This window comes from Dendrobium catenatum, unplaced genomic scaffold (assembly GCF_001605985.2).
Source record: "Dendrobium catenatum unplaced genomic scaffold, ASM160598v2 fragScaff_scaffold_963, whole genome shotgun sequence".
In the NCBI taxonomy this organism is placed as follows: Eukaryota; Viridiplantae; Streptophyta; class Magnoliopsida; order Asparagales; family Orchidaceae; genus Dendrobium; species Dendrobium catenatum.
In genome coordinates, this window is record NW_021319425.1 from 703,785 (window position 1) to 716,510 (window position 12,726).

Here is a 12,726-nt window from a genome sequence, read left to right on the forward strand (position 1 = left end):
CTTTTAAGTCACGCGGCCTCATCACACTAACAGTTACCCGCATCTCAGGCTTGAGCCCCTTCATAAAGTTTCCCTCCAGCACAATCTTTGACAGCCAGTCCAGTCGGCTAGCTAGGTACTCAAACCTGTCATGGTATTCAACCACAAAACCCTCCTGCATTAGAGCGAAGAACTGCTCATAGAAGTCACCTCCCCTCCCCTATTGGTTCGAAAATGTTCTAATAAGCGGTCTTGAACTCCCTCCAACTACGAATGGGCCCCTCTGGACTGGTACCTGGCTAATGCCTTCCCCTCCAAACACAGGCCACCTGCCATCAATCTCTTCTCCTTTATCAATCCGTTGATGGCGAAATAACTATCTACCTTGTAGATCACTCATGAGAAAGATAGGCATCTTCAACTTTCTTATCCTCGGATCACCTCCGTTTTCCTTGAATCCCCCATGGCCTCCCATTCCTAGAAAGGGAGGTGCTCTCCAAGTGTTCTGATCTTCTCTTATGCTCCTCGTACCCGAATCCTTCAAAATCCCTTCTCCTATCAAAATCAGCACCCCTGCGCTCATACTCACACCTCTTCTTGCAAAATCAACACCCTTTCGCTCATACTCAATACTCATCTCCTCCCTAGAAATAGGCTCTAAAGGAGGCATCCCATCTTCTCCCTCCAAAATCTCCACCTCTATATTTTCCCTTCCCCTAACCGGATTAGGGTTTCCTCCACTTTCTTGGCTGGCGGTGGCCTCCTTCGTCTCTGATGTCGTTGTTTAAGGTTTGGCTTTGAGTAACTTCTTTTGCATGTCTTCCACGACGGCGAACCTTCCATCCATCTTTTGATGGACGGATGCAAATTAGTTTTGAAATCTTTTCCACAAAATCTGATTTCAATTGACCTATTTCCCCTTCCAACACTTCTCCTTTCCTTCCGGCCATTGGTACCCTAGATCAATGAGCTTAGATACCAATTTGTTTGGAAATTATAATGTAGAATAGAGAAATATACCACTGAAAACAGAAATTCAGCAACTCACCATGTAGATTTTGAGAAGGTAGTAGAAGAATAACAAATAAAAGCACTCTTAATTGAATAGTAGATGAAAGAAACAATCAAGGTACAATAGATCTTTAATTCGAGAGGAAGATCCGGCTCTCCCAATCCCTAGCCAACGGCTACAGCCCAAGCTAACTAAGAGAGATATCAAATTTCAGCCAAATTCAAGATGTCCTAAACCCTAGAAAAACATACTACTTAATGCATACAATCCAAAAGGAAATCTCTAAGCAACTCTTACTTTTAATTTTCCCTCCTAAATCCGTTCAAAATTCTTCTTAATGGGTGCTACTGAGCCCCACAGTTTTGGTGGCAACAAGAGGGAGGCGAAACTTTCAAAGTTTTGGCTCGTGTAGACACGGGCCCGGTCCATTGTCGACCGGTCTAACACAACTTTACAGGCAACTTAAATAAAGTTGGAACAACGATTTATATTGTATTATATCAGAAATTCAAAGGAGCATGGTTGTTAAAATATTGCAAGTGAATAATAAATCTAGCGATAGTCCATTGTTAGGAGTGCTGGACTTCCATTTACCAATGAGGGACAAATTCATTATGCTCAGGCTTTGATGCCAAGACCACTTTTATCTTTTTGTTTGCAAGTATTCTTTACATGATGAGGTTAGGATCACTGCTTTCATCGCTGCCCCTCCAATTATTTTTATTCTCTAAATCCATCAATTTTCTAAAACAGCGGTGGTATCCAAAAGAAGAGAACTTGTAGAGTGGGATAGAAATGCATACATGCTTTTATATATATAGTTTCCTTAATGGCATTAGCATACATGTATTAAGGGATAATAGATAAATTATAAAGGACAGAAATACATTACCATGCATGTATATACTATATAGATCCCTTCAGATGTATTTCAGTAGTTGTTTCTGCAAGAATATATCTCTCACTAGAGGAACTTAATATTGCAAAATTGATTTGAATATGTTTAATATATGCTCATGCAAGTGCATGCTTTTTCCTTTTTTGTAGATTTTGGTGGCTGCACAAGGTGCATTAACAGTTGTTGGTAATATGACCATGTGTATTGCTGCATTTCGTATATTTAAAGCAGACCAGGGAAGCTCTAATAACTCTTGACTATTGCTCATTGAATTGCTAGTTTTTCTCTCTGCCCAAAGTACAATTGGTTTTAAATTTTTGGTATGCTATCCCATCCTTCAAGGTGTTCGTAATGATTTTTAATCTCATTCAAATCTTATTGTACTTTTGTGAGGAATGTTTATGTGGCTGTGACCTCATTACTTATTGCTAGCTTCTGTTCCTTCCCAAGGTACAATTAGATTTAAGTTATTAGCTTGGAATTGTCCGAGAAGAATTGCAAATGGAGTAAACATATTATATTTTACTTAAAAGAATAAATGAAAAAGAAGGGTTCATATAGTCAATCCTTGATGATAAGGATTAATTTCTTACAAAGATAGTATGTGGCTGTAAGAAGAAAGCTGACGGATCAAATCTTTGTAACTAAGCCCCATAAGTATTTGAAGTAGAAGCTATATTTGAAGTGAGGCAAATTGATTACCTTCAATCTGTCCACTATTGTATTATGAAATGATACCCAGGCGATCAACAAGTGCCAGCTTGGATTTTTCTTCATGCCATGAATATGGTTGTACTAGTTTCATTTTTCCTTTGAGATATGGCATGCTTCTTTGACAAATTGGATTTGCTGTGAGTTTACAATGCTAATTGGAATGCAATTTTCAGACTGAAGCTATTGATTTTGGGCATGACAAATAAGCTATATGTAATATATGAACTTTTGAACTTGTGGTTATAAAAATAATAGTCTTGCATGCTGAAGATTGTCTTTATCCGACTTGCTCAATCAATTTCTTGCAGTCAACAAAGAATAAGGCCAGTTCAATATTCTCTTGTGAGATTCTGAAAAAACAAGTGAAAGCTTGAGCTTGAATTTACACTGTAAAAAATGGCCCCAATTTTGAGAGCTAGGATGGTTTATAAATGTAAGTATTAGTTTGGTGGAGATGCCAATTAGAAGAAAGAGGCATTGACAGAAAACTGTAGTTGTAGTTTTGATCATTGGAACCTTTAGGCATCTGAGATTATTTAAGAATTTGCATGTTTTTATGGGCTGGAGCCATCTCATACCGCTCTTGAAAGATGTGTGTCGAGTGGTGTAAGTTCAATATACCCTTGGCTAGAGGGAAACAAGGACAAAGTGCCACTTTAGGATTGAGATTTGAGCAGGCGCAAAAAAAATTGATCTTTTTCTTAGTAAATATAAGAGCTCCCATCACAAAAGTTGTAGGAATGGAGTTCCCATCTAGAAGTCTCCCAATAGTTCTATGACATGCTATGTTACCAGATATAATGGAAGCTACCATTGTTAAAATTTTGTGTTTGGAGCTTCTTAAAGGTAGTGTTTTCTTCTCTCTTTTTTTTATTTAAAAAATTTCCTTTGAGTATGTTCTGATGCACTGACATTATGGTGCACATCAAAATGATGGCAATTATAATTATGAAGTTTGTATGATGAGGGTGCATTAGTTCATATAGGTTGAAGCTCTTATGTTGGAGCATGAGTCATTGCTATTTTAACCCCACTTGTACCAATTGAAAATTGCAAAATAAGAAATGGGTGATTGAGGTTGGTCATTTGTTAGCTATTATTATTGTTGATCACTAGAAGATGATTGTTGGTCAGCATCTGACTGATGGTAGCTGTGTGTTTCGAGGTAGGGAGACCTATTTTAATCTACAGGTTTCTATGCATGTCGAGGTAAGGCAACCCTCCCTCTTGGTTTACGAAGCTCATATAGTAAACAATTCTCTTGGCAATCATTATATACTTTTGAAGAGGGAAGCTATTCTTGAATTTTAGGATTTAAAACTTAAAAAAAAAAATGACAATTCACAAGTACTGCATCAGAAATCATTGATGCTATGGGCTGAGGAGGCAATGAAGATGCAAACAATCGAATGATTCTTTTATGTTTGACAAAACTTATTGGTTGAGGAGGTGCATATGCTTGCCACAATAGGAATTATATAAGGTTTGCATGCAATTTATAGTGCTAGCGATTTAGCAAGGCACCCATGGGTAGGATTAGAGGTGTCAATATTTGACACGACCCGAAAACCCGACTCAAATCCGACATGAAAATTTCGGGTTCGGGTCAACCCGAACCCGAAACGGGTAGGGTTCGGGTCCTGATTTTCAACTCGTTTTGAATTTTTGGTCGGGTTCGGGTTGACTCGGAAACAAGAAAATGACCCGGGTTTGGCCCTAAAAACTGAAAGGTACCTTCACAGCCAGTGAACTCCAATCATTGTTTCCAATCAAAATGTTGTAACTTCCGATCCGATCGGAACTTTGGAATTGAATGTTGTCCAAGGAGCGAAGTTGAACAACAATGAAGGAGTCGTTGAGGCGGCTACTCCTTCACAGCGAGCGAACTCCCGTCGTTGCTTCCGATCAAAATGTTGTAACTTCCGATCCAACCGGAAGTGAATGTCGTCCAAGGGGTGAAGTCGAACATGAACGAAGGGACTGATGGCGAGGTGACAACTCCTTCACATCGAGCGAACTCTCGTCGTTGCTTCCGATCAAAATGTTGTAACTTCCGAATTCCGATATGACTAGTAGGGAACTTCGTCCAAGGAGCAAAGTCGAAAAGGAACGAAGGAGCCGGCAAGGCGACTAGTCCTTCATAGCGAGCGAACTCCCGTCGTTGCTTCTGATCAAAATGTTGTAACTTTCGATTTGATCGGAAGGGAACATCGTCCAAGGAGCAAAGTTGAACAGAAATGCATGAAAGGGAGAAAGTTGCCTTCACAACAAGCGAAGTCAAACAACAACGCACTTTTCGGGTGACCTGAACCCGAAGCGGGTCGGGTCCGAGTCCGAAAAACCGCCCCGTTTGCAAAAATGGCTCATGTTCGGGTTGACTCGAATAGTGTCGTATCAGTTCCGGGTTCAACCCGAACCCGACCCGTGACCCAAAATTGACACCCCTAGGTAGGGCAACTAAGAACATAAATGATAATTCGTAAATAACAGTTGCAATTGAGTGCTCAGATGATGTCATTGGTGGCAGCAACAACAATACAATGAACATGAATATGGACTTTTTAATGATAAACTACTTTTCCTTGAGCTCATTCAAGCTTGTCTATGTAAGCCCAATCCCATTATGGCTTTAAAGATCATGCTTATAGGCTTACAAGCAACCTCTATAACCCTCCTAAAGGGTTAACCATGTCATATGTTAATTGTAATCGAATATTATGGCTCTCTTAAAAGGGGAATTATTGGTTTAAGTTACATCAAAGTGAAAGAAACAATGTGCAAGATAATTTTTTCCCTACTTGATTGGTTTATAACCATTGGTTATTGTTCTGTCCATGCCAAGGAAGCATAAAAAGTGCTTGTTGGTTATCACTCAAGTGATGTGATTGGGAGGGATAATAATGCTATTTAAGAAAATACCTAATTTGCCATATGAAATGCGGGCTCCAAAAATTTGCTTCCCGGTCTCTCTGTGGACCCCCTTTCTTTCTTCATGGGTCATCGTGGAGAGTTTTAATGCTTAAGTTCTGAGGCAAATTTTTAGAAGATAGATTATATGTTTTAAATAAGACACTACCCAGAGATTTCTCCCTCATTTTGCTAGGTCTTCATGATCTGAGTTTTGGTTTTCTATAGGTGCAAACCCCTATAATTAATTACAACTCCCGATAACGAGAGAAAACTTTCTATTAAGTCTAGTTATCTAACAGGTATGAAGTATCTGGCGCATAGTAGCAACATGATTTAGGTATTTGAAAATTTAATATTTAAATTTATAAATTTCACCATCTTGTACTTAAAGCGGATGGTGGCAGGAAAATGATGATGAGCCCGATCAAGATGCCATGGTTCCGTCGTCCCGGGCTATCGTGGTCCCTGGTCTACTTAGTCAGGGAAGGTAGTTGACCTAAAAAATAAAAAAATAAAAAAAGGTAGTCGACCTAACCCGATAGAAAGATCCTTGTCGGTAGCCATGGGCTGCTTCATCCAAAGGTACCTTGTAGATCCGGGGTGAATATTTGTTTAAGGAGATAAATTTGAATTCACCTTAGCTTACAGAGGATTTTGTGCACTATCGATCTTATCATATTGATTAATTACTCAACGATTTAGATCCGTGGGGAACATGCGGGCTCTGACGATGATCATAATATAATAGTGTCATTTGACGATAAAATCACCTGGTTTAGAGGGTGTCGATCATAACCGCTTACCTATGGTGCCATTTAGCGGCGAGTCCATTAGAATTTGCCGGTGAAACCACCAGTTAGAGGATATGTGACATGCCTTACTGGCAAAAGACAGATTGAGAATAAATCCTAGTGATATTCTCGACTAGACATTAGCTCTTTGTGAGCTGAAGTAGTTTTCAGATTTATCCACCTCAGTAAGCTATTGCGGATGGTGGATGAGTTTTTTTTTTGCTTTAATTATTTGATCAATAATTTTAATTTTAAATATTTTAAATCTTGGTGTTTTTATGATTTTGAGTTTTTTTGGGCATTTGGGAATTTGGGAGGCATTTTTAGATATTTGTCGTCCCCTCCGGTTGAGATTTTCTATCAAAATAGCCATCATCGTGGTTTTCATGGGCAGTTTCATTTTCTCGGTTGAACCTTGTTGACTCTATCAATTTACTGACAGGGGATCAAACTCGTATCTAAATTTATTTCTTAACTCGCGCAGCATATTAAGACGACGTGTGTACCTATGACATGCTTGTCGAGGCCCATACGATTATATGATGTTAAGTGCATTTTGCGCGATACATTTATATGTATGCATGATATTACTGGAATGAAGCCCTCTACATATTGCAAATACGTGCGGGGGGGGGATACTTTGGAGTATAATTGCTATGTCAAATGACATGCTTGAATGAAACCTTCCGCATCCTACAAATGCATGCAATATGTCATTTTAAATCATTATTGTACTGTCAAATGACATGCTTGAATGAAACCCTCTGCATCCTAATGATACATGCAGTAGGTTATTTTAAACTGCAATTGTAATGTCAGATGATACACTTGAATGAAATTCTCTGCATCCTACAAATGCACGCATGAGGTCATTTTGAATTTTGATTATAATGTCAATTGGCATGCTAGAATAAAACCGTCTGCATCCTGACGATATATGCAGGAGATCATTTTAAAATGAAATTGTAATGTTAGATGACATACTTGAATGTAAACATTTGCATCCTACAAATGCACACAGGATGTCATTTTGAATTATGAATTGAGATGCTAGAATGAAACCCTCTGCACATTGTCAATGCATGCCTTTTATGTAATGCACATCAATGTGTGTTTTAATGCATGAGAGATAGTATTTTGCATGAATTATTATACCTGCCACAATGTATGCACGGGGGCATTTCAAAGCATTTGGCGCCAATTAATTATGCGGGAAACTATCGTTTGAATGTGTGCAACATTCTAGTTGAAAGCCTGTAAATGCCTTCTGTCCGCTCGTACGAGTGTTGCGGATCTGGTGGCGTAGCTTGACAGTACACTTTCATTCAACTTCACTTGTAAGGTCTTGCATTTATAGAAAATTAGAAATGTTTGAAGAAGCCGTTGGAGTGGGAAGCCGAAACATTGAGAAGACTTGGGGACTTTTGCATGGCTTGAATTATCACACTTTCTCGGTCATTAAAGCACCCATGGATATCATGAGTAATCTCATAATTCCCTTTGCCAATGAGGTATTTAGCTTCCAAGCGCACTTTGATTCAAGCCACATTTAGAACCTATCTACCATTCACAATAGCCGTAGAATACCTCATTATTTTAATATAGGCTCCCTTTTCTCATTCTTTGGGAGATTAGATCTAGTTCTTGCTTAGACTAGATGTGGACATTCAGATTGCATGACGTCGTTTTGTAATAGATGAGGTATCATAATCCGAGGCGATCAAATGCTTGGCTGCATCATTAAATTTCTCATCTTCAATTTATGATGAAGTAGTCTTGTCGAAGTACAAACATATCAGTGCAGGAAGATCTTCAGTATCTCAATGACATCCTATTATTTGATATGTACGCGAGATATGGAAGCTTCTTCTGTAGCTCCAGAATTGTATACTTGAGGAGTCCATTCTATGTATCTATGATGCATATGTAGGACACTGAGTTGAGGGACTTAATCTCCATATCTTCACTCAAATAGTGCAACATTTCTCCAAAAGACTCAATATTGCTGAAGAGATGATAGAACGAGACATTTTCTTCAGCTGCTTATTCTTTGACTCTACATAATCATTTAATTTTGCATGCTTAGTGTCATGATCAGGATCTACATCAACATGCTTCCACTTTGCACCAGGTTGCCTTTGTCTCAACTGTCACTATTAGAATTTTTAAAGTTATTAATTAGAGGACTTAGTTGTACTTGATCAACAAAGCCTTCAGCTCCGACAAGATTAATGTGCTTTTATGTTTATAGGGAACCTACCATATTTGCAGCATCTCTATCATCGCTGCTTGTAGATGTCTGTATGGAGACCTATTGTTTGCATTACAGGCCCTTTTACTATCACTTGCGGGCAATTTGCGTTGAATGCATATCTTTTATTACTGTTCGTAGGTGAACTATTGTAGCATGATGGGTCATCTACTATTATTTGCAAGTGTTGCTATACATCACTTATCACTTTAGTGGTTTGTAGGTGTTTGCACTGTCTATAGTCGTTATGCGTTTGTTGCCATCATCAGTCCTTGTTTGTAGATTATATGTTGTATGTCTTAGTTCATAAAGAACCTATTATATTTGAAGCATATACTCTATCGTTGCTTGTATTCAAATCAATGCCTTAATTTATAACTTGATATTGGATGCCAACGAAGTTGTATTCATTGCCAACTTTCTATTGCACGTTGGCTTGTCAAGTTGTTGCATCTATTTTCATATTGGCTTTCTATTCATTGAGGGTTGTAGCATGCAGTAGCTCTTTCGTCATTGCTAGTATGCATTTATATTTGCCATGATCTTCCATCTCATGCCTTTTAGTGTTACTTATAATTGTTCACATTTATTATAGTTCTTTGCATTATTACTTGTGGATAGCATGTTGGATGTATGGAGGGCCTCCTGCAGCTATTTGCAGGTGTTCATATTCATAGCTTATCCACTATGTTGCTCACAAGCGGATTGATGCATTTAGTTCAGCTAATGACTATTGATTATATGCGGGCTACTTTCACCATAACCTTCTTCCCTTAATTTCTAGTTAGGATGCAGTCTTCGTATGTAATTGTAGGTAAATCACCGTGTCACTGTCTCTTGCAATTGCCTGTGAACTGGCTGCCACATGTTCTTTGCAATTAGGCGACAATAATTGCATATAATCTGCATTTGCTTTGAGCTCCTGGGATATATCTAGGTTGACAGGCCATTGCATTCATTACCTGCCAATCTCTTAGACTTGCCGAGTGTCAGTGTATTTGCTTAGCATCAGCTGTAGGAAGTTCATGTGTTGCTTGCAATTAGAGTACATATTCTCGATTATTTTTTAATTATTGTTTTGGAGTTCAGTTTAACACAATTCTCCTATTTGTTCATTCATATTTGCTTAATGATTCAGATTATCATTTAGCATTGTCATTTTTAATTTAATTGTGCTTTTTAGAAGCTTAGGGTAGAGTTCCCTGCTGTTATGTTTGCATTATCTTGTTTCATGTCATTCAGCTTGAATCTGGTCCCCTGTTGTTCATTCAATTTATGTGCATTTCCTCTTTGAATTTTGGCAGCATCTCGTCATCACCCCCCGTTTAAGAGAAATTTAGGGAGTCATAGCCTTCCCTCTATGCAAAAAAGACGTGCACGGTCGGTGTCGGACGACACCGCGGCCGTAGTATTTAATCTCACCACGCCAAGAAAGGCGTGCATGAGTCTTTATAGGTACCTGTGTAAAATGCGCAATTATTTCCCCACAGGCACTGAAGCTCGTACACTGGTATTTATTTTTTTTGCTCCGCCATGCTAAGAAAAGCTCACACAAGGCTTACCTGCCTTGCCTCAAGCGCCATAGCGAGTTTTGTCCCATCGTTTTGAGAAAGCGCGCATGGGTGGTTGCTCGCCGCGCTTGTTGGACAGGATTTGGGGGGAATTATACCTTTGCGATCGGGTGCTGGCGGCGGTGTCAACGTCAATGGGACGACGGCGACGACAAAAATCACAAAATGTATTTTTATTAATTTTTTCTCTTTTTCTTATATATATATATATATATATATACATATAATAATACTAATTAATAATAACTAATTAATTATTATCATTATTATTACTAATAATTAGTAAAATAATAACTAATTAATAATAACTAAAGAAAGAAATTTTACCTTGACTATTCAAATTGAACTAGATTTGAAGGGTTCGGATGGATTGGATCGAATTGGCTGAAACAGAAGTCTGAAGATGGTGTGTTTTGCTCGGCTGGGGAAATTTTTGTTCGGTTTGCATGAGATATTCGACTGCTGGAATGTGGATAGGCCGGTTGGGAATGGCTTCACGTGTAGACAGGGGTTGGCGGAAGCAAACAGACGAAGGTCGGGTGTGAGGGACGTTTAGATGGCTTGCTGCTTGAAGGCTTTCGACCAACGGAATCTCGTGGTCAGAGCCACTTGCAGTGCAGGAAGGAAACGAATGGTCGAACTCCTGTAGAGGGGCGGACGACTTCAGCTATCGTAGGTGGACGGTGGATTTGCGAGACCTGGGTTGGATGGATAGAGGTGTGGCTATGGCTTGAGGGGATCGAGTGAATGAAGGCTATAGAGTCAAGCGTCAGGTCAAGGGCTCCAATCAGCTTCTGCAGCAGTGAAGGGGCTCCAATCAGTGTAGGCTACCCGGTTTTAATGATGTCTTGATGGATCCTAGGGTCAGAAAGGCTTGATTGCAAGCCTGGAGACGGATAGGATATTTGGCTACAGGCGGAAGAGGTTTGGGGAGGAATCGATTAAGAGGCTCAGGAGGAAGGAGGCTGATCGGCTTTGGGGTAGTTTGTGGAGGTCTTGAACAAAACAGGGATTAGAACGTCTTATAGGAAGTAGGGAGGTTGATTAGAAACTTGAGGAATTTGAAGCTGCTATTCGTTATTGCCGTAGAGTTTGTTTCTATTCCACTATTTGCCTTGAAGGTTATAATTCTTTGCATGTTGTGTTGGAAAATGAGCATGCCACATCTTTATATAATGGTGTTTAAGAGTGTAACGATTAAACAATATTGACCCAATGCCTTATTCATCTCAATTTATTAACTATTTGGTCGAGTATGAACACGCTTAAGTTTATTAATAAACAAAAAAATCATGTTTACGTTCAATGCTTATTATCGAACTAAAATGAATAAGTGCACGAATAATTAGTATGGTTAGTATTAGATCAAAGAGATTGAAAATTTATTGTTAAATGGATTGATTGCATGAAAAATTCTTGTTATTTTTGTAGTACATCTTTAGTCATCATATAACTTAAAATAGGTGTTGTCCATGATTTCTATCATATTTTCGTTGTTTTTAATTGTAAAATACATGCATAAAAATTAAATTTATGTTTATATATATATATATATATATATATATATATCTTATTGAGCCAAAAGCCAAACATAATTGAGCTAGCTCTTGTTCTTGTTCAACTTTTCCTAAATGAGTTGAAATTTTTTATTCATGCTCAACTCTTACTTAACAAACGAACTGAATGCAACTAATTATTGAGTTGAATAGGAGTTATTCATGAACATTTTTTACAACAACAACGATAATTTTAATCACCATGATAGGGTCCATTATCCTTTCACTTGTTGAAGATCCAAGACATTTTCTTGTTAATTTTCATGGCCTCTGCAGTGATGCAAGCGTTGTTTCAGTGTAGGGAGCTTGAACACCCCAAAGGAATTTTGTTGGAAGATTGAAAAACCTAATATGCCTGACCAGGTCTTGCAAACACATTTCTTTTTGTGGTGTGATTAAACATTGTTAGGAAGAGGGATAAGCGATGATTCAAGTTCATCGAGAAGTATTGAAAATGCAATGTTGAGAAAGGAAAAGATGAGTACCACAAGTAAGATGGATTGTTCATTCTTCATTGATATCTTAATGCTCTCAATGAAGAAGTATTTACAGACTTATAATGACTCATTTAGCTACATATTAAGCCTAATACTACGCAAAATACTATTTGCCAATATTTAAGTATTAACCCGTATGGCCCATTACAATTACCTATGATTTTATGGCAATCATAATGTTCGGACAACTTTTTCTTTTCGTGGTGTGTTCCATAGAAAGGTGAGATCTTTTCTAGCAGATAATAATGGGTAGATTATGGGGATTGGTCTTCTGGAAGCTTGCAAAATAAAGGATTGGGGTAAGACAAACTAGGGTGACAATTGATCTTGTAAAGAAAGGGTTTCAATGACCAGAGATTTGGCTAGGTCAGAATTGATGGAAATAACAACAAATCTTGTATTGGTGAGGGATCTTTGGAGAGTGCAAATCTGAATGAGGTGAATAGTAATTAAAAATGACATATCTAAGAAATGGAGAAGTGACATATTTGGGAGATGAGATAATGATCTGAGGTGATAATGGTCGATGACAAAGAAGATGATTTGA

General features: G+C 38.3%; 1 protein-coding gene across 6 annotated transcripts in view; it reads left to right on the plus strand.

Annotated features, from left to right (window-relative positions):
* Nucleotides 1-12,726, plus strand: part of LOC110093159 — a 32,788-nt gene that overhangs the window by 10,380 nt on the left and 9,682 nt on the right. For 4 of the 6 annotated variants that reach the window (XR_002302672.2, XR_002302677.2, XR_003701706.1 and 1 more), the window contains one exon: nucleotides 2,039-2,209. Coding sequence is in view for 2 of the 6 variants with exons in the window: in XM_028697533.1 (XP_028553366.1) it covers nucleotides 2,039-2,126 (88 nt within the window). In the remaining 4 variants the exon portion in view is untranslated. The remainder of the gene's footprint in view (nucleotides 1-2,038; nucleotides 2,210-12,726) is intronic. The other 2 variants (XM_028697533.1, XM_028697534.1) reach the window with 1 other exon arrangement.